Source organism: Gorilla gorilla, chromosome 20, assembly GCF_029281585.2.
Source record: "Gorilla gorilla gorilla isolate KB3781 chromosome 20, NHGRI_mGorGor1-v2.1_pri, whole genome shotgun sequence".
In the NCBI taxonomy this organism is placed as follows: Eukaryota; Metazoa; Chordata; class Mammalia; order Primates; family Hominidae; genus Gorilla; species Gorilla gorilla.
The window spans coordinates 58,615,094-58,642,295 of NC_073244.2; the positions used below are offsets into that span (position 1 = coordinate 58,615,094).

General features: G+C 49.8%; 1 protein-coding gene across 7 annotated transcripts in view; it reads right to left on the bottom strand.

Moving 5' to 3' along the window:
- Positions 1-26,165, bottom strand: part of ZC3H4 (zinc finger CCCH-type containing 4) — a 49,728-nt gene extending 23,563 nt beyond the window's left edge. The window contains exons 1-5 of one of the 7 annotated variants that reach the window (XM_055369824.2): positions 26,109-26,165; positions 24,792-24,957; positions 6,650-6,869; positions 6,230-6,340; positions 2,228-2,450 (exon numbers count right to left, since the gene is read on the bottom strand). In XM_055369824.2, coding sequence (XP_055225799.1) covers positions 2,228-2,450; positions 6,230-6,340; positions 6,650-6,869; positions 24,792-24,952 — 715 coding nt within the window. In that variant the 5' untranslated portion in view covers positions 24,953-24,957; positions 26,109-26,165. Of the gene's footprint in view, positions 1-2,227; positions 2,451-6,229; positions 6,341-6,649; positions 6,870-12,198; positions 12,792-23,268; positions 23,331-24,521; positions 24,665-24,791; positions 24,958-25,081; positions 25,487-26,108 lie in introns of those variants that run through there. The other 6 variants (XM_019015809.4, XM_055369829.2, XM_055369826.2 and 3 more) reach the window with 6 other exon arrangements.
- Between the last annotated feature and the right edge of the window lie 1,037 nt (positions 26,166-27,202).

The following is a 27,202-nucleotide window of genomic DNA, read 5'->3' on the forward strand; positions in this document are numbered from 1 at the left end:
CTGTAATCCCAGCTACTGGAGAGGCTAAGGCACGAGAATTGCTTGAACCTGGGAGGCGGAGGTTGCAGTGAGCCAACATGGTGCCACTGCACTCCAGCCTGAGCGACAGAGTGAGACTCTGTCTCAAAATAAATAAATAAATAGGCTGGGCGCGGTGGCTCACGCCTGTAATCCCAACACTTTGGGAAGCTGAGGCGGGCGGATCACGAGGTCAGGAGATCGAGACCATCCTGGCTAACATGGTGAAACCTCGTCTCTACTAAAACTACAAAAAATTAGCTGGGCATGGCGGCAAGCACCTGTAGTCCCAGCTACTCAGGAGGCTGAGGCAGGAGAATGGCGTGAACCCAGGAGGCGGAGGTTGCAGTGAGTCGAAATTGTGCCACTGCACTGCAGACTGGGCGACAGAGCGAGACTCCATCTCAAAAAAATTAATTAAATAAATAAATAAATAAATAAGCTGGGTGTGGTGGCACATGCCTGTAATCCCAGTTACTTGCGGGAGTGAGGCACAAGAATTGCTTGAACCTGGCCGGGCGCAGTGGCTCACACCTGTAATCCCAGCACTTTGGGAGGCCGAGGTAGGCGGATCACGAGGTCGAGAAATCGAGACCACCCTGGTCGCCAACATGGTGAAACCCCATCTCTACTAAAAATACAAAAAAGCCGGGCATGGTGGTAGGCGTCTGTAATCCCAGCTACTTGGGAGGCTGAGGCAGGAGAATCACTTGACCCCTGGAAGCGGAGGTTGCAGTGAGCCGAGATCGCGCCATTGCACTCCAGCCTGGGCAAAAAGAGTAAAACTCTGTCTCAAAAAAAAAAAAAGAATTGCTTCAACCCAGGAGGCACAGGGTAGAGGCTGCAGTGAGCCTAAATCGTGCCACTGCACTCCAGGATGGGTGACAGAGCAAGACTCTGTCTCCCAATAAACAAAAAAGAGTGATGGGATCTCGTTGTGTTGCCCAGGCTGGCCTCCAACTCCCGGGCTCAAGTGATTCTCCCGCCTCCACCTCTCAAGTAGCTGGGACTATCCAGTGTCCTTTTCACTTTTTAAATGTGGCTACCAGAAAATATAAACGACATGGTGGCTTCCAATCTATTTCTACTTGACAGCACTGGTCTAGGATCTCCCCAAAGCACAGGGGCTGCCCCAGGGAGGTATCCAAGAAAGACTGCTAGAAGAACGAATGGGCTGGGCGCGGTGGTTCACGCCTGTAATCCCAGCACTTTGGGAGGCCGAGGTGGGCAGATCACGAGGTCACGAGATCGAGACCAGCCTGACCAACATGGTGAAACTCCGTCTCTACTAAAAATACAAAAACTAGCTGGGCGTAGTGGCACGTGCCTGTAATCCCAGCTACTCAGGAGGCTGAGGCAGGAGAATTGCTTGAACCCGGAAAGCGGAGGTTGCAGTGAGCCAAGATCGCGCCACTGCACTCCAGCCTGGCGACAGAGCAAGACTCCGTCTCGAAAAAAAAAAAAAAAAAAAAAGAATGAATGAACAGCTACTCAACAAGCTGGGCCTCAGGCAGGGCTCACAAGTCTGAGAACCCCTGCACTGGAAGATTCCAGAAGCCATTCTCAGGCTGGGCAGTCTTTCTGGCAGGAGATGGTTCGACGGTTCTTTTTGGTTGATGTTGTTGGCCAGGCTGGTCTCGAACTCCTGACCTTAGGTGATCCGCCAGCCTTGGCCTCCCAAAGTGCTGGGATTACAGGCATGAGCCACTGCGCCGGCAGAGATGTGTTCTAAGAGGCCAGTCAGGGCTACCGTGTCTCTGGTGCTCAAGCCTCCTCCACCTTCCTCCCAAAGGACACAGGTTCAAGGTTCAGAGGTGTGGCAGTGGCAAGGACTGCAGTCACACCTTGTCAGGTGATGGGGCTGGGAGAATGGGGGAGCACTGCTGTGGGGTGTGGCAGCCAGCTGTCAGTGACCATGGCCCAGGTGAAAGAGAAGCTGTTCCCTTCTCCCCCAACAGCTGACCAGGAAGTGACCTTTCGGGCACGCTGGCCTTCTCCCTGCCTCACACCAGCCTGGTACCACCCCAACCACAGCCCAGCGGGTGATCTCTCCGGTCTCCTGTGCCATGCACATGCAGATCCTGGCCCTTCTTTGTACACTTATCCTAACCCTAAGTGACCAAACTTGAGGTTCTGTGAGACCAGGCCACCGGGGTTGGCCCAGGTGGCACCGATGCCCCAGAGGAGAAACTGTAAGGGCAGGGCTCACCTCGGCCGCGGCTGCTGCCCTCCTTGGCACGCCGGTACTGGTTCAGCTCTTTGGTGAAGTCGTCATAGTCCTCCTTGCCCATGTCCTCCTCCTCGTCGCCCTCATATTCCCCATACTGCTCATTCTCGTAGTCCTCGTACATGCCATAACTCTTGCTGTCCATCTTGGAGTATGCCTTCTTGGGCAGGGGCGTGGCATGCGATGGGGGGTACTGCTGGTGGGACTGCGTCCCAGAGATGGGGAAAAGAGGTGAGCCGGATCCCACAGCCACGGGTGCAGACTACCAAGATACCCAGGGTTCCCTAAACAAACATGTCTGTCTGGGTGTCATTACTGTCCCAGGGTTGCACTGCTGGTCTCCAGCCCCTCTGGGGACTGGTTCTCGTACCAGGGAGTGGGAGTAGCAGCGGGCCCAAGTGTTTCTGTTCTTCATAAAGGGCCAGAACTAGAAAGAAAACAGAACCACAGACCCCCGATCCCTGATGAACAAAGGGGAGGAGAAGGCAGCATTTCCCAAGGATGCAGAGGAAGCGCACGGGGAGGGGCCTGGGAAGCAGGCGGGGGCTGCTCGGTCACAATTTTCCTAGGGCCCTGGAATTCAATAAATGGCCTGCTTGGCAGCTAGGCTAGACAGCCATCTCAAATGATGCTTTCCAAAGTGTGGTAATGCCAAGTGGTACTAGAAGAAGTTAAAGATACTCATAAAAACGGAAGCAACCAAGACATCCTTCAACAGGTAAATGGATAACAAACTGGTATATCCAGACAATGGAGTAATGATTAATATGTAACAATAAAGTGTGTATTGGGCAAAACCCAGAGAACTACACAACCCTAAGTAATAACAATGTATCAATACCGGCTCATCAATTCTAACAAAGTTACCACAACAATGCAAGACATTGGTAATGGGAAACTGGAGGCAGGGAAGGGGGCAGGCGGAGGGGAGAAGGGAACTCTACTACTACCTGCTCAATTTTGAATAAACTTAAAACAGTTCTAAAAAATAAAGTCGGGGGGCTGGGCGCGGTGGCTCATGCCTGTAATCCCAGCACTTTGGGAGGCCGAGGAGGGCAGATCACAAGGTCAGGAGATGTAGACGCGAAATGCGATCTCTACTAAAAATGCAAAAATGCAACAACAACAACAAAAAAATAGCCAAGTGTGGGGCAGGCACCTGTAATCCCAGCTACTTGAGAGGCTGAGGCAGGAGAATTGCTTGAACCCGCGAGGCAGAGGTTGTAGTGAGCAGAGACTGCACCATTGCACTCCAGCCAGGGTGACACAGCGAAACAACAACTGAAAAAAATTAAAATAAAGTCCGGGCACAGTGGCTCATACCTGTAATCCCAGCACTGTGGGAGGCCCAGGCAGGCAGATCTCTTGAGGTCAGGAGTTCCAGACCAGCCTGGCCAACATGGTGAAACCCAGTCTCTACTAAAAATACAAAATGAATTAGCCGGGCATGGTGATGGGCGCCTCTAATCCCAGCTACTCGGGAGACTGAGGTGTGAGAATCACTTGAACCCGGGAGGCAGAGGATGCGGTGAGCCAAAGTTGCGCCACTGCACTCCAGCCTGGGCGACAGAGTGAGACTCTGTCTCAAAAAATAATTAAAATGAAAATTAAAAAAAAAAAAAAAAAGTTGGGCCAAGCGTGGTAGCTCACGCCTGTAATCCCAACACTTTCGAAGGCAAAGGCAGGCAGATCACAAAGTCAGGAGTTCGAGACCAGCCTGGCCAACATAGTGAAACCCCGTCTCTACTAAAAATACAAAAAAAAAAAAAAAAAAAAAATTAGCCAGGTGTGGTGGTGGGCACCTGTAATCCCAGCTACTTGAGGGGCTGAGGCAGGAGAATCGCTTGAACCAGGGAGGCGGAGGTTGCAGTGAGCCGAGATTGTGCCACTGCACTCCAGCCTGGGCGACAGAGCAAGACTCCATCTCTAAATAAATGAATGAATGAATGCATAAAAAAGTCGGCTGCACATGGTGGCTCATGTCTGCAATCCCCGCACTTTGGGAGGCCGAGGTGGGCAGATCATTTGACCCCAGGAATTTGAGACCAGCCTGGGCAACATTTTGAAACCCCATCTCTACCAAAAGTACAAAAATTAGCCTTGGTGTTACGGCCCATGGTTCCAGCTACTTAGGAGGCTGAGGCAGGAAGATCACCTGAGCCCAGGGAGCTTGAAGCTGCAGTGAGGTGAGATCACACCACTGCACTCCAGCCTGGGCAACAGAGTGAGATCCCATCTCAATAAACAAACAAACAAACAATAAAGCCCACTAATTTTAAAAAATCCGTATTATACAAAAACAGGACAATGCAAAATACAGCTAGACACACATACACACATACAAGTACTTTAGCAGATCTTTAAAATGCCTCCAGCTCTAGTTCATAAAAAGCACGCAATGTTCCCTCCATTTCCTGCCTCCCTCAGGTTTGAAGGCCAAACCTACACCAGTAGATCAATCTCAACTATGGTATTGGACAATGAATCATTTGTTGTGATGGATGATGCTGGGTCATGGGATACCTGGGACAGCCTTAAAGACCTACTAACTTTAAAACATTTCTCAACCAGCCGGGCACAGTGGCTCTCGCCTGTAATCCTAGCACTGTGGGAGGCCAAGGCGGGCAGGTCACCTGAGGTCAGGAGTTCGAGGCCAGCCTGGCCAACATCATGAAACCCTGTCTCTACTAAAAATACAAAAATCAGCCAGGCAAGGTGGCACATGCCTGTAATCCCAGCTACTCAGGAGGCTGAGACAGGAGAATCACTTGAACCCGAGAGGTGGAAGTTGCAGTGAACCGAGATTGCCCCACTGCACTCCAGCCTAGGCGACAGAGCAAGACTCCGTCTCAATAAATAAATAAATAAATAAACAAGACAAAACATTTCTCATCCAAACCTGGACACCCACGTGCCAACAAATACTGGGTAAAGTAATCATAAGATGATTTGCGGCCGGGCGCGGTGGCTCACACCTGTAATCCCAGCACTTTGAGAGGCCAAGGCAGGCAGATCACGAGGTCAGGAGATGGAGACCATCCTGGCTAACACGGTGAAATCCTGTCTCTACTAAAAACACAAAAACTTGGCCGGGAGTGATGGCAGGTGCCTGTAGTCCCAGCTACTCAGGATGCTGAAGCAGAAGAATGGTACGAACCCAGGAGACAGAGCTTGCAGTGAGCTGAGATTGCACCACTGTAGTCCAGCCTGGGCGACAGAGTGAGACTCCGCCTCAAAAAAAAAAAAAAAAAAAAAAAGATGATTTGCTTTTCTCTTATGGGATTTTCTGGGGGAAGAAATGGTATACAAACTGAACAAATAATTTAAATTGCTGCTTGAAATGAGAGCGACAGTGGCCGAGTATCTAACCTCTGCCTACTGGCTACTTGAGAACATTTCATTCTCTTGCCAATTTCCCAAAAAGGTCATTTGTGAACAGTGGAAGCCAGTCAGCCGTGACGTGGACCAGTCAGCATCTTTCTCTGAGACATACAGGGCCTTGCTAAGGCTGCATGGAGGAGGCTCGAGAGCATGCCTCATGGAGGTCAGCTAGGGCCTGGGTTCAAATCCCAGCTCCTCTACTTCAGAGCTGGGCAACCCTGTTGAAATTTTCTTTTCCTTTTGAGACAGGATCTTGCTCTGTCACCCAGGCTAGAGTACAGTGGCTGATCATAGCTCACTGCAACCTTAAACTTCTGGGCTCAAGGGATCTTCTCACCTCTGCCTCCTGAGTAGGTGGAACTACAGGCATGCCTGGTTAATTTTTTTATTTTTTTGTGGGGGTCTCACTTGGTTGTCTAGGCTGCCTTGTTGAAATTGTCTAAGTTTCAGTTTCCTTACTCATAAAATGGGGATTAAATTAATACCTGATGGCCCAGGACTGAAACTCACAAAAAATGCCCAGAACACAGCAAGTGCTCAAGAAACACAAGCAGTTGAACTCCTCCCGGCCCCAGAGCTCAGCAGTGCACGCCGGTCACTCACCGGCGCATATGGGGGGCTGTACTCTCTGTACTTGCGGTGCCCTTTCTCACTGGGGCTGAAATCCGAGTCATCTGAGAAGTCAGAGAAGTCATCGCTAGAAGAAGCATGGCGCTGTAATGACAGGGGAAGGAGACTCAGCAACCCTGCCGCAGGCGGGCCACTCGGGCGCAGTCAGCCTCAGGACAAACTATGCTGGCATGTGCCACAGGGCTCTGTGCTTCACCTGAAACACCTCACCTGGGGCACTTAGTGGCAACGGAGCATAAGCTACCAACTCTTTTAAAAAAGGTCTTTATCCAATTTGAGATAAGCAAAGGCATTAAGAGTGCCCTCTGGGGTGGACAGCAAAAGCTCAGCCCCTGGGGCTCTCAGCCAGGCCCAATGCCAGGCAGTGGCAGTCCCAGGGGATCTCCGACCTACTTTGTGCTTGGATTTCCTCCTCTTCTTCGACCTCCTTTTCTCTTTCTCCCGCTCTTTCTTCCGTTTCCGCTTCAGTCTCCTGTGGGACTTCTCCTCGTCCGAATCACTGTGATGCTTCTCCCCCTTTTCTTTCCGGCTTCTCTCAGGCCCTCCGGAGGTATCCTGGGTCTCCTCTGCCCCATCATCTTCCAGTTCGCCTTCTTCCAACTCTCCATCTTCCCTACAAACAAACCCCAATCCCACCATGAACACAGGGTTTGAGAGGAGACCTCCTAGGGCTCTGGGCTGGCCAAGGCTGACAGGAACCGAAGGCCTGACTGCTATGAGCGAAGTGAGACCCTGGGAGGACATGGGGGCCATGGCCTCTTGTTCCATCCCTTATCCTCCCCCTGAAAGAACTGTGCTTGCTCCAGTCTAACCTGGCTGGGGGAGGGGTAGGAGTTTAAGGGCATTACCACTAACACCGGGACACATCTACGCCAGATTTCCCAACAGAACTAGTGTTCTTAGAAGAAGAAACCGACAAGGTGCTGTGGTCACATAAGCAGGAAGAGCCCCATCTTGGGGATTCATAATGCTTAATGCTGCAGAACTTCCAGGAAGCCCCATAGTCCAGAAACCCACACAGCTCTGCTGTGAAGCACTTGGGGCACTTCTAAACCTTGCTTGACCACAGAAGTGTCTCTCCCAGGGAGCACAGACCCGCATCCCCTCCCTCCCAGGCCCAGGATTGCCTGCTGGGCCCCGGGCCCCAGTGAGCTGGGCGTCAGTGCCACCTGAGCCTGAGGGCGGTGGCTGTGCACCGTGGAGAGGGCCTCGGTTCTGAACCAGGGGTGGCCCCAAGCTACCTGGGACCCACCCACAGGCAGGCCTGGGCTGTAGCCTGAGAACCCTCTAAGTACTTTATTACAAAAGCCCCATGAGAACCGCTGGAAACAGGCTCAGAGTCCCAGGTCACCAGGTCTGACCCACCCTCGTCAGTCCCACACCTCTAGGCTGGAGGCAAGCAAACACTGAGCAGCTGGAGGAGGGGGGACGGATCCCAGGCCCCTCCTGAGGGCCTCACATGATACCGTAGGCCCTGCTTTCTCTCCCTCCTCTGACTCACCTCCAGATAGTGGAACCCCTTCTGGCTCCCCATCCTACACTCTTCCAATTCCCCCATGTCACCCCAATCTCCGGTACTTTAAAAGTGCTCTCCAAACATGACAGACACTGCCCAGTGGACATTCTGCATATGTAAATATCTATGGGGTGGGGTAGCAGTGAGGAAGAAATTGGGTTCAGGAGGGGGAGGCTGGAAAAAGAATCCAGTTTTTGAGCCAAACCCACAGACACAGTGTTCACAAGTACAGGAGCTGGTAAAGGAAAAAAACAATTTTTTTGAATAATTTTAAAAAGCTCCCAAAGTTCCCCACGAATGACCACAAAAAGGCTTGCGTGAGAACATCCAACTCCTTCCGTCTCAATTAACTAGGACACAAAGAGAAGTGATGTAAGGAGGAAACATCACGAGCCCAGGCCCCAAAAGGTTAGCCACAAATGGAGCTATCTCTGCGGAAAGGCCCGCAGCTGCCCAAGCGGGAGCCAATGTATTAGGTGTGCTTGCCTGAAGGTTCCAGGGCATGTGGCAGACTCCTCCTCCCAGGACCCTCCACTGTCCTTTCACTTATGTCCCTCCCTTTGTCTGCCTCGGGGCTGCTACCCAAACATCAAGCAGCGCCTCAAGAGAAGCTTTTTCTATGAACTCTCACTCCCAGTTCAAAGGGGATGGGTTCTATTTCAAACCCAAGTGGCCCAGCCCCACAGATACCCCTGGGCAGAGGTCAAGGGCAACTCTCAAAACAGAATGCAGGACACAAAACTCTTTCTGCTGCTTCAAAGTCAACAACACAGGTGACCTGACCCATGTGCACCTTGTGTTGCTTCCCCAACTAGCAAACTTGGAATGGGGCGGGGGCGCAGGCTGCAGTCCTGACAAGGGAGGTGCCTTCCCGCTGGGGTGCGGCCCACAGAAACCAGGCATGGAGCAAAGTCCTCACTGGACGCCTCACCCACACCGAAAGGGCCACATGACTGGGAAAACTGGTTTTGTCCCAAGGGAGAAGCTGTTACTCAGTGACATGGCAAACTTCCCGCTGCCGGGAGCTGTGCAGACACTGGGAGGTGGCACCCTGATGGGAATACTGCGGGCGGGCCAGGGCCACACCTCAAGAGAAAGGGAGAGACGGACACACTGAGCGGGAGAAGGCCCGGGACAGACTGGAGGTGTACATGCTGGGGTTCCATAAAGAAAAGCTAAGAACAACATTACTCTCGACACTTAAGTCTAGAAGGGATAAAGCTGAGAGGGACATGATCACCACCCAGGCCACTAATATTTTAAATGCCATATCTGTGCCAGGTTGCTTGACTACCTCCTTTTCTGCACTGACAAGAAACTTGGTCCACAAGGCAGGTGCCTGATCATAAGGGCTGGGTCAGCTGAGCCGGAGTGGGTGGCAGCCTCAGCACGCCCTCCCTTATGTCCAACACCGCGGCACAGCAGTCAACAGTCTTGCCCAGGGTCAGCTGAGGCCTCCTTCCCTGTCCTGATGCCACTCGCTGGCTCGGACGAAGGTACAGGCTACTCTACATCTAACACCTGCGGGCAGAGGACAAAAGACCATTCAAGGAACTCCAAGAGCCTTAACCATCATCCAGAATGATTCTAGAAAGGAATCACCAAGGTAGAGAAGTGCAGCATTCAAATCCACCCTACAAAGACCTGAGCCAAAGAGGGATTCTGCACATTATCGATATTAACAGCTCCAGGCACATCTGGGCTCAAAGAGAATCAACCATACAACTTTTCACAAAACAGGCAGTGACTACTTGAAATTTTGTTTCCCTAAAGTTGAGAGAGGCAGAGAAACACATAGGATTTTTTTGTTGTTGTTAAACTGCTGCCGGTTGATGAAGGGGCACTGAGACAGCAACAATAAACGGATCGCTGCATTCTCAGGGCCATCTGGCCATGTCATGCCCTCAAGCCCCTCCGAGCCCTGGGCTAACCTCTGTCCACAGTCACCTCAAGGGGTCCACCCTCATGACACCCAAGATGCCCTCCTAGCTAAACGTCCTGCGTGAACACGAGGTCTTGACTATATTCTTCAGACTCTGTTCAACAGAAAGCAAAAAGAAAGGAAGTCAAGCCAAATGGGAATCCCGTGGGCCACCGGCGTGACGGCACAAAGGCGGTCTTGACAAAACAGCAACCAGGTTTCAGCGACGCCACTTAACAGACTGCCGGCAAAATCCGTGTCAGAGTGGGATTAAATGCCGAGGGAACATGCTTAATAGACCTCGACATAATCCCCCAAGAAAAGTGGGGGAAGCCCCACCGCGCTAATCATTTCAATCTAGAACTGCCAAACTCTCTTGAGACAAGCAAGCAGGAGAAAAGCCTGCCGCGGCGGCCTGTGCAGGGAGCACTCTATTCCCAGAGCCTGGATTGGCAACGCCTAACATGGCTGCACTCGGTCCGCTGCCCAGAGCCCTCGGGAACAAGAAAGCAACCACCCTGGGAGACCGACTTGGAACTGGCCCCCATGAGGAAATGGGAAGAGGCCAACGACTTGCCTTGAGCCAGTCCTGCCCCGTACCTCCCGGACAAAGCTCCCAGGTATTTCGGTTCCCATTTTCAGCGCTGGCTGCTCCTCCCCCTGGGTCAAAGAACAGATCTGGACGCCCACTCTAAGGAACAGGCCAACTCCACAGGGCCCACAAAGATGCTGGGTTCAGCACACACCATGGACTTGGCAAAAACAGTGCTTGGTAAAGACATTTCATGTTCAGACCGGGTGTGGTGGCTCATGCCTGTAATCCTAGCACTTCGGGAGGCCAAAGCAGGCAGATCACTTGAGGTCAGGAGTTCGGGACCAGCCTGGCCAACATGGCAAAACCTTGTCTCTACCAGTAATACGAAAATTAGCTGGGCACGATGGTGGGTGCCTGTAATTCCAGCTACTCAGGAGGCTGAGGCACAAGAACTTGAACCTGGGAGGCAGAGATTGCAGTAAGCCAAGATTGTGCCATTGCACTCCAGCTTGCGAGACAGAGTGAAACTGTGTCTCAAAAAAAAAAAAAAAAAAAAAAAAAAAAAAAAAAAAACCAAAACTGTGATCCCAGCACTTTGGGAAGCCAAGGCAAGCAGATCACCTGAGGTCAGGAGTTTGAGACTAGCCTTGCCAACATGGCGAAACTCTGTCTCTACTACTAAGAATGCAAAAATTAGACCAGTGAAGTGGTGGGTGGCTGTAGCCCCAGCTACTCAGGAGGCTGAGGTAGGAGAATCGCTTGAACCTGGGAGGCGGAGATTGCAGTGAGCCAAGATCGCGCCACTGCACTTCAGTCTGGGTGACAGGGCTAGAGACTCGGTTTCAAAAAAAAAAAAACAAAACAAAAGATATTTCATGTCCAAAGTAGACATGATATTTCAAAGGAGATATTTCATACTGCCTCATCCAGCAGCCTACAGATTCGGGCCTCATGCTCCTTTCTGCAGACCAAGTAACTCAACCAGCTCCACCTCTTCTCTGGAGTATGCTCTTAGTCTGTAACCTGAGCCTTGCTTTTCTGATCTACTGAATGGGATAACAGCAGCACCTATCTTAAGGGCTGTGAAGGTTAAATGAAATAATAGGGATAAAGCCCTTGACATGAGGAACAGGCACAAAGGAAGAAGCAGCTGTTGGTTTTAAAAACCAGCTAGCATGAGGGCATCTCTCCACGGAAAGCCCTAACTGGCTGGAATGCTAACTGGGAAGCATGTTCTCTATAAGAAAGCTACAGCCAGGGCCGGGCGCGGTGGCTCACGCCTGTAATCCCAGCACTCTGGGAGGCCAAGGTGGGCGGATCACCTGAGGTCGGGAGTTCGAGACCAGCCTGACCAACATGGAGAATCCCCATCTCTACTCAAAATACAAAATTAGTCGGGCGTGGAAGAACACGCCTGTAAACCCAGCTACTCGGGAGGCTGAGGCAGAAGAATCACTTGAACCTGGGAGGCGGAGGTTGCAGTGAGCCAAGATCACGCCACTACACTCCAGCCTGGGCAACAAGAGTGAAACTCCGTCTCAAAAAAAAAAAGAAAAAAGAAAGCTGCAGCCAGCTCTCCCTGACGGACACTGCTGACTGCTGGTCAACAAGTTCTTTCTACTTGGTCACAACCACACATACACTGTTCTCCCAACCCATCCTGCTGACAAAAGTGACAAAAGCAACGTCTCCCCTTCCTCAGCTCTAATCTAGGCAGTACCAGAAGCCACCAAGTGGCTAATCAAGACAAAAAGGCGTAGGGAGAGCTGAGCCCCGGGAAGGAACAAAGGCTTCTTACAGAAATGAAGCTTGGCAACATGGCAGCTCTCTAGACAAGAGGGTTGGACGAAAGCTGAAAGGGGCCCAGGGTTTATGCATCAACCTGGTTTACAAGAGTTAAAAAAAAAAAAAAAAAAAAAAGGCAAAGTACAACACAAAAGATGGAAACTCATGGGAACAGTTGCTGTTACCTTAAGATCATGAAAGCCCTTGATAAGAGGCGGCTAGGTTAATGTGAAGGTCAGGGTTATGATCATTAACTGCCCAGACTCTCAACAAATTGCCTGGGAAGGCTCTGAATGACCCATTAACTAGGGACAAAATTACAAAAATTACAAGGAGGCGCCGCCTCTTCAAATATTTAACAACCAGCCTAAACGCAGAAGTCCAGGATCCCCAAGTCCGATTCTGCGGACTAGTCGTTTACTAGGATTGAAGGCACAGGGCCTTTGCTTTAGAAATTCAGCTCAGGGCTCATGCCTAAGAAAGGCCTGAGACCTTCCCTTGAGTTAGGACGTAATGAAGCAGCCATAGGGGAAACCTCACTGAGGGATTTTCAGAGCCAGGAAATTCTTGAAATAAACCTCTGGGTCTTGCACATGCTTTTCAGTGTCCTTACTACCTAGGTTCATCAACCAGAAACCAAGAACAAATGTGCTCTGTGTCTCCTTTTCTTCAGCATTCTCAGGTGTCATCATAGCCTGCTCTGTGACGTCATGCCATTTCCATGGTAACGTGCCTACACCACGGCAACCACCCAAGTGAGGCACAAAACTGGCAAAGAGAAGTCCAGGCATCAGCATCTGTACCCTGTACCCCACACCCTCACTTCAACATAAGACAGTCTACCCACTGCTGGCATCTAGATATGAAGACACCTACTGGTGGATGTGACGATAGGAGAAATTGGAGCCATCTGAACCCAGCCTGGGTATTTGAGATATTAATTGTTAATCTTGTTAGGAATGAGTTTTGTAGTAAGGTTTTTTGTTTTGTTTTATTGTCTTTTCTTTTGAGACGGGGGTCTTACTCTGTCGCCCAGGCTGGAGTGCAGTGGTGTGATTTCGGCTCACTGCAACCTCCGCCTCCTGGGTTCAAGTGATTCTCATTCCTCAGCCTCCTGAGTAGCTGGGATTACTGACACCTGCCACCACGTCCAGATAATTTTTGTATTTTTAGTAGAAACAGGATTTCGCCATGTTGGCCAGGCTGGTCTCGAACTCCTGACCTCAGGTGATCCGCCTGCCTCAGCCTCCCAAAGTGCTGGGATTACAGGTGTGAGCCAACACGCGCGGCCTATAGTTATGTTTTTAAATAATCATAAAGTTAGAGATTCATATTGAAGAATCTACAGGTATAGGCCAGACACAGTGGCTCATGCCTGTAATCCCAGCATTTTGGGAGGCCAACGGAGGCGGATCACTTGAGCCCTGGAATTTGAGACCAGCCTGGGCAACATGAGGAAACCCCATCTCTACAGTAAATATAAAACTTAGCCTGGCAGCATGTGCTTGTAGTTCCAGCTACTCAAGACGCTAAGGCGAGAGGATCGATTCAGCCAGGAGGTCGAGGCTGCAGTGAGCTATGATTGCACCACTGCCCTCCAGCCTGGGCAACAGAGTGAGACCCTGTCAGACTGCTTGAGCCCAGGAGTTAGAGACCAGCCTGGGCAAAACAGTGAGACCCCGTCTCTACAAATAATTTAAAGACAGGGTCTCTCTGTGTTGCCCAGGCTGGTCTTGAACTCTTGGACTAAAGCCTGCCTTGGCCTTCTCCTGCCTTGGCCTCCCAAAGTTCTGGGATTAGAGGCATGAGCCATTGCACCCAGCCTCTATAAATAACTAAAGAAAAATTTTTTTCCATAATAAAAAGTTAAGAAAGAAAAAAGTTCTGGCCAGGCACGGTGGCTCATGCCAGTAATCCCAGCACTTTGGGAGGCTGAGGCGGGCGGATCACTAGATCAGGAGTTCGAGACCAGCCTGACCAACATGGAGAAACCCCATCTCTACTAAAAATACAAAAATTAGCTGGGCGTGGTGGCGCACGACTGTAATCCCAGCTACTCAGGAGGCTGAGGCAGGAGAATCACTTGAACCCGGGGAGGCAGAGGTTGCAATGAGCGATCGCACCACTGCACTCCAGCCTGGGCAACAGAGCAAGACTCTGCCTCGAAAAAAAAAAAAAATTAGCCAGGCATGGTGGCACACGCCTGTAGTCCCAGCTACTTGGGAGACTGAGGCAGGAGAATGGCTTGAACCCATGAGGTGGAGGTTGCAGTAAGCTGAGACCACGCCATTGCACTCCAGCCTGGGTGACAAATTGAGACTTCATCTCAAAAAAAAAGAAAAAGAAAACAAGAACTTCCAAGTGGGACAACTCAGCAATGTGAGGAGAGGCTGCAAGGTCCCCAAGCAGTTATTTAATAATTTCCCAGCAGAGAGCTGGAATCTGGGCTTGCAGGCCTCCACACTCCTCACCAAGGCCTAAACAGGCTCAGAGACAAGAAGGAATTTGCCCATGGGGTCACAGCAGGAAGAAGCAGAACTAGAAACTAAGTCCAGTACTTTCGGATGCAAAGACCAGCTCTTAACCTCTACAAATTATTTGACAACTACAAATTATGTCAAAAAGAGTAATTTGCTAAACAGGTCAACTGACAAAACAACGCCCACCCTGAAATGTATAATCGAGTAGGGAAAAATAAGATATACATACATAAAACAGACTTCATGAATCAGTATTCCAAGAAATGCCAGAATGAGGTACCAAGACTTTGGGCAAATTCCTTAAACATTCAGCACCCCAGTCTCCATAACTGTGCAGCACAGGCAACCATGGAGTCCCCAGGATGGTGTCATGGGAGAATCCCATGAGGCCATGTAACGCAAGCACTTAGCAGGAACCTTGCCCAGAATAAATGCTTAGGAGTAAAACCTACCCAAACACAAAGACACAAGGCCGATACGGTCCTTCCAATATGAAATGAAGGAAATGGTAGCATTTCAAAAATCTAACCAAAGACATCTGGATAGAGAATAAGGGCTCATGGAAAGACTGAAGGAATTCTGGCAAAAAAAAAAAAACAAAAAAAACATAGGACTCACCCCAACACAAAGAGAAAGCAATACAAATCCCAGGGAGTGAAATTCCAAAGTCCCCTAACATGAAAGGAATGCCTTCGCCCCCAAGTGTGCAGTGTCCACTCTGGGGTTTGTCCAAGCATGCAAACCACTTAGGCAGAACATTTCTGTAAAGCTTCAAACAGGCTGACCGTGAAAAAACCCAGCCTGCTAAAAGGAAGCTTGTGCAGACAAAGATGCCATTTTTTTTTTGCCTGAGTATCTATTCTTCCACTCCCACGAGCTCTGAAAATTTGCATTCTTGAGCAAAGGTATCTATCCCTCAGATCCAAGTTACTCCTGGCAGATGAACCTCTGGAATTTGCTTCTCAGCAAAGAAGAGTTTTCTAACCACCTTCTCATGCCAACTAAGCTTCAGATGGTTTAAAGCTGCAAAGATCATGGTTTTCATCAGAGGACCGATTTCTAACACTCCAGAGGAGAAAGTCTAATAATTTAACTTATGAACTAAGACTTCTCCTTGTTTATAATTATTTATTTATTTATTTTTGCACAGGGTCTTGCTCTGTCACCCAGGCTGGAGTGCAGTGGTGTGGTCATTGGTTCAATGCAGCCTTGATCTCCTGGGCTCAAGCAATCTTCCCACCTCAGCCTCCCAAGTAGATGGGACTACAAGCATGCACCACCATGCCCAGCTAATTTTTGTATTTTTTGTAGAGACAGGGTTTCAGGCCGGGCGCAGTGGCTCATGCCTGTAATCTCATTACTTTGGGAGGACAAGGCAGGCAGATCACTTGAGATCAGGAGTTCGAGACCAGCCTGGCCAACATGGTAAAACCCCGTCTCCACTAAAAATATAAAAATTAGCCCGTTGGCCAGGCACAGTGGCTCATGCCTGTAATCCCAGCACTTTCGGGAGGCCGAGGCGGGCGGATCACGAGGTCAGGAGATCGAGACCATCCGGGCTAACATGGTGAAACCCCGTCTCTACTAAAAAAAAAAAAAAAAAAAAAAAAACTACAAAAAAATAAGCCAGGCGTGGTGGCAGGCGCCTGTAGTCCCAGCTACTCAGGAGGCTGAGGCAGGAGAATGGCATGAACCCGGGAAGCAGAGCTTGCAGTGAGCTGAAATCGTGCCACTGCACTCCGGCCTGGGTGAAAGAGCGAGACTCTGTCTTAAAAAATATGTAAAAATAAAAATAAACAAATAAATAAGAGATCTGGGCCTAAGATTCTTAAGATTTATTCATATACCACCTAAAGAATTTCTTGGCCAGGTGCAGTGGCTCACGCCTGTAATCTCAGCACTTTGGGAGGCCAAGACCGGTGGATCACCTGAGGTCAGGAGTTCAAGACCAGCCTGGCCAACATGGTAAAACCCCATCTCCACTAAAAACACAAAAATTAGCTGGGTGTGGTGGCGCACACCTGTAATCCCAACTACTCAGGAGGCTGAGGCAGGAGAATCGCTTGAACCCAGGAGGCAGAGGTTGCAGTGAGCTGAGATCATGCCATTGCACTCCAGCCTACGTGACAGAGTAAGACTCTGTCTAAAATAATAATAATAATAATAATAATAATTTCTTAAGAAGAACTGACACAACCTATTTGTTAATTTCTAGTCACCTGTGGGTTCCTTAAGGGCAGACAAGAATGAGGTTCACAGTAACCCCACATTTCCAAGGGCCCAGCACAGGGCCAGGTACAGACTGGGTACATGCTCAGTGCATATTCTATATGAAGTATCAATCTCAGGGCCAGGTACAGATTGGGTACAAGCTCAGCGCATATTCTATATGAAGTATCAATCTCAGCTCTCATACCCTTTTGGTCAATTTCATCAATAGAAACAGTAACTAATTTCCAAGAAAACTTTTTCAGCAACCTGTATCACTTAAAACTTTTGACACAAACTCATTCAAGTGTTTATCAAGGGTTTCCAAATAAGCTTGAAAGTGATGGATGCACAGACTGAACAGAGGAGACAGGCCCTGCCTTGGATGCAGCCCACCCGTGTGGCCCACAAGCTTCAGTTACTGTGACTGCTCTCGTTCCCCGTGGAGTGGCAGGGCCTGCCTGGAATCCCAAGGAAACCTAAGCCCTGGTGTCTGTTAGGAAAATGAGGAGGGCAATAATCCAAGCCACCTGCAACAGACTTTTGGCCAAGTGACACTAGCGTCTGGGCCCAGCTCCCTCAGTTAGGCCATAGCAGGGATGTAATGGCCATGATCCACTTCCACACGGGACCTCAAGAAGTCTCCAGTTACTTCTAACGAATGAAAATCCCTTCCATTTAAGAGGGTTTAAAAGCCTAGGCTTGGGCCTCTACATTCACTGAAAGGAGTGGAAAGCAGGGAGGATGGAGCCACAGTGGACTGAGGAAGCAGTTAACACCCCCACCCTCTCGAGGGCCAACTTTAAATGGAATATCTATATTCCCTCCTCATTCCTTCCCACCACAAAAAAAATGACAATGGCTGCTGTGCAGGCATACCAGACGGTGCATACCATATCACGTGATGGGCAGCAACTTTCTACTCAACTCTGCTGCTGTAACGTAGAAGCAGCCACTGATGATATAAATGAATGAGTATGGCTGTGTGCCAATAAACTTTACCTACTGGCCAGGCGCGGTGGCTCATACCTGTAATCCTATCACTTTGGGAGGCCAAGGAGGGTGGATCACTTGAGGTCACGAGTTCAAGACCAGCCTGGCCAACACGGTGAAACCCCATCTCTACTAAAAACACAGAAATTAGCTGAGCATGTGGTATGCACCTGTAATCCCAGATACTCAGGAGGCTGAAGCAGGAGAATCCCTTGAACCAGGAGGCAGAGGTTGCAGTGAGCCAAGATCATGCCACCGCACTCCAGCCTGGGTGACAGAGCAAGACTCTGTCTCAAAACAACACAAACCAACAAAAAAACACTTTACCTATAAAAACAGGCTGGGTGGGCTGGCTTTGGCCCGAGAATCATAGTTGGCCGACCCCTAGCCTGGATGCAACGGCTTTCACACTTTTTGACACTGACCCACATCTGCTTCTTTGCATTTCTCCCAAACAAAAGTTTCCCGAAGCCACATTTAAATGCATTCTGCTTTTTCTCTCCTCTTCCATTTCCTTGGTTTTCCAATGCAAAAGAAAAAGATCAATAATTGGACTTCATATCCCACTAGTGGCTATACCCCACAGTCTGAAAAATACCACACCAGATCCACCACAGTATAATGGTATGTATAGAGATGGGGTCTGAGTACCAGCCACCCAGGTTCTAACTCCGCCTGCAGCACACACTTGCTTTGTGACCTGGGACAAGTGACTTCACCTCTCTGTTTTGGTTTCTCCTCAAACAGCAGAGGTAAAGGTTAAATGAGCTAATGCATGAGAAGCACTCAGAAGGGCTCTGGCAGATAATGTTTGACCTTCAGGTCAATTGTGCACAAATGGCACTGTTGCCCCTTCGGAAAGACAAAGACACTGACTTAGGAGATGAACTCAAGAATCACATCCAGTTTGCCTAACTCCCCCAACCATAGCTGTCCACCACCCATCACTCTCAGCAGAGGGCCAATCCCGTGTGGAGAGAACATGGCAGCACCCAGGCAGACATGGTAGCTTATACCTGTAATCCCAGCACTTTGGGAGGCTGAGGTGGAGGATCATTGAAGCCAAGAGTTTGAGGCTGCAGTGAGCTATTAATACTATGAGGTGCCACTACATTCCAGCCTGGGCGACAGAGCAAAACCCTGTCTCAATAAAAGAGAAAAAACAAAGCTTTTGGCTCTGGAGTTCAGTCTATCCTTTCTGGGACAACTGACAGGCATGACCGGGAACCTGATGGGCCTGCCTGTGATCTAGCCACTGAGCCTAACCTTCAAATTGTTAAGGCATCTGCTTTGCAGGTGCATATTAGTGAGCTGCAGCAGCAGCAGCAACCCTTTATTGTGGCCAGAAACTGTAGAAGGTAGGCCAGACACAGAGGAAGGGAATACAAAGCCTGGTAAAGGCAGTAACAACCCTAGCCCGACTCTAAATAAAGTCTTCATGATAGAAGGGTTCTTTGCACACTCAGAAAACTCTTGGGCTCCAAGAAAAGCCAGGGAGGAACTCAGTTACTGAATGAACAAAACCTTATCTGACTCAGCCAGATCCCAAAGGAGTGAAGAATCCTGGAGCTGGATGAGACCTTGTTCATTCCTCTCTGGAGACAGTAAAGGACTTGCGTGGGGAAACTGACTAGTTTGCAGTGGTGTGAGATTCTAGATCCCTGGCTTCCCAGTTCTCAGAAGCCCTACCCAGACTGCAGCACTGACTCGGACTCTAATTGCAAAAGATGAACACAGGAGGTACAGTCAGCATTAAGCTCCAGACAGTATGACCATTTGAGCATCCATAAAAAGACACTGAGCAAGCAAGAAATGTCTTAAGATGGCTTCTTCCACTTAGTGTCAACCCCAGTTGGCTCCCTGCAATTAAATAAGCTGACCAGAACCCTAAGAGATGAAAGATAAATGCACTTCCTTCAAAAATAGATGTTATTCTTACTTCTGTTTATACACCAACTGTAAAAGTTCTGTTTCAAATTTTTCTCTAGTAGGGAAAGCAGGAAGATTCACCGAATGCTGGCATTGTGTGGGTGTCCCCAAATGCACTCATTTGACCACAAGGACCCTGAGAAGTGGGCATTTTATACTCGATGCCTACTGCACACTGCCGGGGAGAAGCCAGGCCTGAAGTTTTATCTGGCTCCAAAGTCCACAGTCTTCCTCCACACCCCCTGTTGCCACCTCCGACATTCAAAAAGATGTCACCACTTGCCTGACAAACAGGGCACTGAGTCACCTATTCACACAGATGCGAAATGGCAAAAAAAATACACGAGAAAGATCCTTTATGCAGACCAGTTTGGCCAGAAGCAGCAAACTATGCTCTCAGCAAATAATCCTGCGTTCTGTTAAGAATAAAAAAAAAAAAAAAAAGTAACAGGACATAACTAAATCTACCACCAACCAAGAGGCCGTATCTTCACTTTTGTCAACAACTACTAAGAGTCACCCCAATGGGTGATGTGCCAGAAATCTATTTAAAATAAACTGCCTATCTCACCTCATTACATCACCAGTGAAACTGTACACAATGTCTTCAAAACTGCATCTGCATTAACTCCTAAAAGCAAAAGCGTCCTGCAGCAAAGACAAGGCCAAGAAACTGGGAGTCAAACCCATGAAGTTTGGCTCCCCCCAATCAATCTCATTTTTACTTTAACTTATCCCCATGAACTTGACATGCCACCCAGACAAACTGGCAGCTTTTCCATCCTATTAGGTTTTAATTATGAAACTGGCTTCAAACCATGTATTCGGAGAGGAGTCCCTCCACCAATGAGGCTGCTCCTACAGTCTCTGATCTGCTGAATAAATACCAATTGCCAGAAATCTCAGGAGTCATCCTTTTTTCTTAGCTGTGCTGCCAAGGCACAGGTTAAGCGCCTTGCTCAATTCAGCTACTTTGCTTGCTATTCGCTCTGTCACTCAACTCTCGGTGTGAATCGGACCCAGTTGCTCTGGCACTAGAATTACTGTTCGTGGGGACCAAAATTAAGTTCTCTAGAATCTGGTTTGACTTGATAGCTATCCACGGAGACTTGGAAATAGTTTCATTAGCAATTTTCACCAGAGGTATTTACTGTAACTGGATCTGACCTCTATGGAGAGATGTTTCTAGAGGCCCGATAGCCATAAAAATGTAACATAAGGAAGTGAAGGACCCTCAGATAGCCATTTCTCTCCCATCAGGGAAGAAGGTAAAAGATCTAAGAGCAAGAAGCAGAGGTGTAGGCACCGTTAAATAAATTACTAACCAGGCCCAATATGAAATTGCTCTACATTCAACTGTATGGAAACGCAAGAGTCAAAACCGTTCATCTTTAACTTGCCAGGCAGTTGAACAGCCAGGTCCACAGGTACAAAACAATTTTCCCCTGGGATCAGTCTTCCTGGCTGTGGAAAAACCACAGTAGTGGCTTACTGAAATAGCTGGCTCTACTTAGGGAAAACTATGGCTTATAAAGAAATCAAAAATTTAAACCTTCAGAGCAGAGCAAAATTGTACCTGGGGGAGAGGACAGGCCATGAATTAGTCATTTTGGGGAACCGCATTTTTTTTCTTTTAAAGAGCAAATTTGAGGGGAATTAAAAAAATAAAGGGGTTTTATGATGAGAACATCCATATTTCCATTGTCACAATGGACTTTTTTTCTACTAGGAGACTTTGATTTGCTTTCAAGTTAAATCTCTCACCCAGAGAAAATAAAAATGTAAAAGTTTGTAAGTGTATAATAAGATTTGTTATTAAATCAGGGATTCTGAGTGACACCCTTTTCTTTTTTTTGCAACATCCATTAATTTGATTTTTAACTAATACTGGTACATCAGTCTGGGGGGAAAAAAGGCAGTACTGTGACATTTCAAAAACAAAGATTACCAAAATACAGTTTTTGACTTAATTACTGGGGCTTCTAGGTCTTAATGGACGAGATTTCTTTGAGAATGGAAAACAATAAACCCTTGTGTTGACATGCCTGTGAGCTTTTTAAATGCTTGGGGAAATAGTTTCAAATTCACTGAACATTGCTAAAAAATTTCACTTACAAAAGAAATCTCATTTCCTTAACGTTTCTTTTTAAAAGTCAATTTAAATAAGCAACTTAGTAGCCTTTGGAACTTGGGTCGTCAGTCATCCAGTTTCTGTTCTCAGCTCCTGGAGAAAGAATTTTACAAAGGATGGGAAACTTCAAATAAGTGCAATTCATTTTGGGCTGACCCAGTGCCCTGGATAATGTGTTTTGTTCGGTTCGTGCTTCAGACATTTTTTGCAGGATATCGTAGTTTGGAGATTTCTTCCTCCCATAACTGATTTTACATACCTAGGATCACCACTCTACGGCAGTTGTGAACATATTAAGAGGAAGAAAACAAGTGGCCTACTGAATTGCAGTTTCCTCATCTACATGTGCGTGACCTTTTTTCCTTGTAAGAAGGAAAAAAAGAAAACGGTTCTTTTGGAGAGGGCCAGGGTTCTCTAAGTATGTCAGGGATCAAAAGTGGGAAACAGGGAAAATGCAACTTCAACGTGTTTTGTCTTTTAACGGAACTTATGCTTGTAAAACACATCAGAAGTACAGTGTTTGGTTCTGCAAGTCATTTCTGTTGCTGTTTTTTCCTTGTTACGTGTAGGCCGGGGGGACTGGGGGCTGGAGGAGGTGTTCCCTCCAACATGACTGGGCGTGTAACACGTTTGCATCAACTTTTCACAGTCAGACATGTGCTTTCGAACAAAGGAGCAGTGGAGACAGGCAGAGATGGGGGCTTGACACAGTTTACAGATTTTGTGCTTCAACAGTACTTTACAAATGACTTGCTCAATTTTAACGTCCATCACCACAAGAGACATTGGAGTAAAATGAGAAAATTGGAGCTACTTGAACCAATCTTTTTTGGGGAGTGGGGGGGAGGGGAACCATTAATTTGAATACCTGTATCATAAATCAAATTCAGTAAGCTTGTCTCCTACAAATGGACTTGAAGTATCCACTTTCTTCAAAGATGAAGGCTGGAGACAAAGCAATGGATTGAAATGGAAAGAAGGATGCCAAGGGTCTGAAAACATACGGGCCTTTTACATCGATTTTTGTCATGTTACAGTAACACACTTTTTTTTGACAAAACTGTGTACGTCAAATTTTAAAAATTAAACATTGAAAGGATGTGCAAGTCTAAAAGGGCTCAACAGGGTTAGAATCCTGATTCGAACATATCAATTCACTCTCAAGCATCACTTTGGTCTAAAGGCGAGGAGGAAGGCAGGCAGGAAAGGGAGAAAAAGAGGGAGATCATTGAATTACTCAATAAAAGAGGCTACTTACCATCCCAACCCATTGTAAGACATACACTTCTGACATAAGAGAACTCCTTAGAGGTCGAATAAAGCGTGTAAGCACCTTTGAGTAATGCACCTGCCCCCGGAGAGGGGGCCCGGAAGCCCAACGAGGGCTTAGCGAACAGACCTTTACTAATCTGTTTATTTCCTTGAACTGGAGTCGGGCTGCGATGGGCTGCGATTCCCAGGACGATACATTTAATTAGAACAAAACAGAAAAAAAAAATGTTGTAAAAGCTCACCAAACTGCTGCACTTGTGTCTCTGAATGTGGGTGGCATTTCTTTTAAAAGGCAAAGTATGGTCTGTGAAGGAGAAAGGGGAAAGGGGAGGTGGGAGTGGGGAGAAGGGGTCGTACGTAGAGCCTGGCAAGGGAAGCCCTCGCTGAGACCCCCGGCTAAGGGAGGGTCCTCAGCGGCTCCCCAGCCAGGGCTGCGACGGAGTAGCCATCTGTCCAGAGCGTTCTCTTCCCCTCTCCACCCCCACTCCCTCCAAGACTCGCTTTCCTGCCGGCTGAAACCCACCGTCCGTGTCCAAACCTACTCTCCAGCCGCCTCTTCTCTGGCCCCACCAAGAAACAGTGGGCGAACCCTGCACCCCAACTCCTTCTGCTCGAGCAGGGGAAGGAAACGGGGCCCCAACCTCGCCCTGAAACGCGCCGGGCTGACCCCATTATCACCCGCCAGCCAGAGAAGGGCGTGGGGGGCCCGCGTTTCGCACTTAATAAAGAGAAGGGGGCGCTTCCTTTAACGCCCTGCCAAAGCACAAGGAAATCTCTTTTTCTCTCCCGGAAGAGACGGTGCCCCATTTTACCCCGACAGAGGGGGGGAACCCCAGGAGAAAGCGCGGGACCAACTTCCTCTCCCTACAAGGCAGGGAAACCAAACCTTACCCCCCCAAAACAAGGCTGAGAATCCTCCCTCACGTCACCTACCTACGAAAAGCGAGAGGACCCCTGCCCTTTAGCAAAAACATGGGGAAGAGTCTTCTCTAAAAAAATAGGCAGGGGTTTTCATCAAAAGGGCTGGAGATGCATCTCCCCCCTCCCCAATTCGGCCTTCTAGGGGATAGCTAAAAAACACCCCCCGCCAAAAAATACAAGTGCTATAGAGCACCCACCCAAATGACCCCCAATTACAAGGATGGAGAAGGGACCTGAATGAACCCCCACTTTCTGCCTCCTAAGCTAAAGTACCTATCATCCAAGTAGGACAGGGTGCGCCTCCCCCAGGAGAAAGGATACTGCCGGGGGCTGGGAGACCCCCAACCCCAAACCCCTAAGAGCGGGGCTGTTGCTCGAGATCCCCCCAAAAAGGGTCCGGAGCCCCTCCCCCATCCCCTTCCCCGAAGCCAGGCGACGGGCAAGCGGGCCCGTAGCTGCCAGCTCCGGGCGCAGGGGCAGCCAGGACCCCCGTGGGTCTCCGCAGCACCCCCCACGGCGCCCCCTCCCCAGGACAGGCGGACGGGCGCGGGGGGTCCGAGGGGCGCCTCCTCACCTTCCCCTCAGCATGGCGCCCAAAAAAGACAGAGCGAGAGCGAGGGAGAGCGGGCGAGCGCCGCGAGGGGGGGGAAACGCATGAGGCCGGGAGAGAAAGCAAGCGAGAAAGAGCGAGCGAGCAAGCGATCGAGAGACACCCACCGACCCCGCCCTTCCTCCTCCTCCTCCTCCTCCTCCTCCGCGGCCCGGCCCAACATGGCGGCCGCCCCCCTTCCTCCTCCTCTTCCTCCCCCCGGGGACGCAGCCCCGGCCCAACCGGGGGCCTGACCTGTCGTCAGGGAGCGGGAGGCGGTGGTGGAGGAGGTGCGGGGTGGCCGGGCGGGCGTCGGGGGAACACGGAGGAGGCGAAGGCGTTGATGGTGGCGGCGGCGATGGCGGCGGCGGCGACTCTGATGGCGGCGGCGGGGGGGTCCCGGGCGCGGCCTCCATAGTTCCTTTGGGGGGGAGGGGATGTTAATGCACGAAAAAGGACTGCTTGGGCGTGGCGGGAGGGGCACACTTAAGCTCGGAGGGCTCCTGATGGGAACGGGGTATATATTTTTTCGGTTTCGGAATCACCTCTGCGCTGACCTCCGCGTAGGCCGCACGGCCTAGGCCTCGGCGGGCCGCTCACCGCCTGCTTTCTCCGCAGCCCACCCTTGCGGTCACTCGCTCACTGGCGCGGGGCCCTCATAGGGGCGAGAGCCCCCCCCCACGCACCCCCGCGGGCCCGGGGGGCGGGAGACCCGGGAGACACGGACACTGGTGGGTGGTTGGGTGTAATTAGCGCGGGCCGCGCGCGATGGAGCAAGCGAAGGGTAAGGGGAGAAGAGGACAGCGAGCGAGGGGGGTGGGGGGGTTAAAAAGAAAAAAAGGATTTGAGGGAGAGAGGGAACGGGCCGCGTAGACGGGCCGACTGTCTCCCTTGTCTGCCAGCCCTGGGTGCCCCGGCTGCCCGGCCCCCGCCGCAATCAGGAATTGACACAAAATGGCGGCTCGGCCCGGACCAGCCTAGAGGCTGAGGCGGGAGGAAGGGTGAGATGGGAGGGGGAACTGAGACGCGGAGGCGGAGGCCGTGTCACGTGCAGGAGAGGGGTAGAGACCGCTTGCCCGAAGGCCGGCGGAAAGAGCCGAAGGCAAAGGGCGAGGCCGAGGGGAGGCGGAAATAGCCGAAAGGAGCTGAGCAGGAGAGAGGAGGCGACGGGGGAGAGCCAGAAAGAGCCGAAGGTGGTGATATGGGTGGGGCTAGAGAGAGCATGAGAAACCTAGGGGAGCCATAAATAGCCTAAGCCGATCGGGACCGGGGAAGGAGGAGAAACTGAGACGGTCCGGAAAGAGCCGAAAGCGGTGTCCGGGTGGGTGGCAGGAGGTGGAAACAGCCGAAAGAAAAGCAGCCAGGGTAATGCGATTAAGAGAATGAGCTGAACGGGCGGGGCTGAAGGGGCGATTAATTAAGAGAATAAACGACTTTCAGGAATTCGCCGGAGAGCAAGAGGGAAAAACCGAAAATTGCTAGTTTGAAGGAAGGCGGGAAGAGCCAATAGTTTTAGGTGGGAGAATGGGAGGGAAGGAATTCAGTCTACGGAGAGGGAAAAAAAAAAATAACCGAAAGCTGGAGGCCAGGTGCCGAGAGTCGGAGGTTTCCGGAGAAGCGATGAAGCCCAGCCAGCCCGGAGGTGACGTCACTCGACAACTCAGTCGATGACGTCATCATTGGATGCGAGAGGGGCGGGGCTTGGTAGTCCCTCAGGGGAGTTTAAGAACCTGCGGTGTAGGACCCATGGAAAGCTCTCAAATAGCAGAGCTAGAAACACTGGCTGGTGTCGTAGACTGTGTACAAACAAAATCTTTTGACCCTCATAACCGTCCTAACATAAGCTGCTGCTATTCCCATTTGCAGACTGAAGTTCGGTGTTTTAAGTAATCGGTTCACGGTCATAGGATTAGTTCTAAAAAGCACAGCAAGATTTTTTTTTTTTTTAAGAGACAGAGTCTTGCTCTGTCGCCCAGACTGCAGTGCTGTGACACGATCATAACTCACTGTAACCTCGAATCCAGGGATCTTCCTTAAATACTTGTTAGCTCTTTCTACAGTGCCAGTCCCTGTGATGGACCATGGGAACAGTTTCTGTCTTCATGGAACTTAACCGATAATGCCCCAAGGGAGAGAAACAGAGTTAAAGAATAAAGGGGGTGGGTGGAGTGTTAGAGGAGAGTCTTGAAATTGTTCTTTTAGGCTGGTACATGAAAAAGAAGAGATGGTTCCAGGCAGAAGAAATATGTTCTTTCAGGCGGGGCGATGTTGCTCACGCCTGTAATCCTAGCACTTTGGGATGCCGGGGCGGGCGGATCGCTTGAGCTCGGGTTGGAGACCAGCCTGACGAACATGGTAAAACCCCTTCTCTATTAAAAATACAAAAATTAGCAGGACATGATGGCTCACACCTGTAGTCCCAGCTGCTCGGGATGTTGAAAAGGGAGAATCGCCCGATCCCGGGAGGTCGCGAGGCTGCAGTGAGCCGGGATTATGTCATTGCACTCCAGCCTGGGCAACAGAGTGAGACTCTTGTCTCAAAAAAAAAGAAAAGAAATACCTTATTTCAGGCCCTGACAAAGCAAAGACCATTTAGATTCCAGGAAGAGAGAAAAACCGTGTCAACAGTGATAAATCTGGAGACAGAGGCACCATGTGACTTCCTG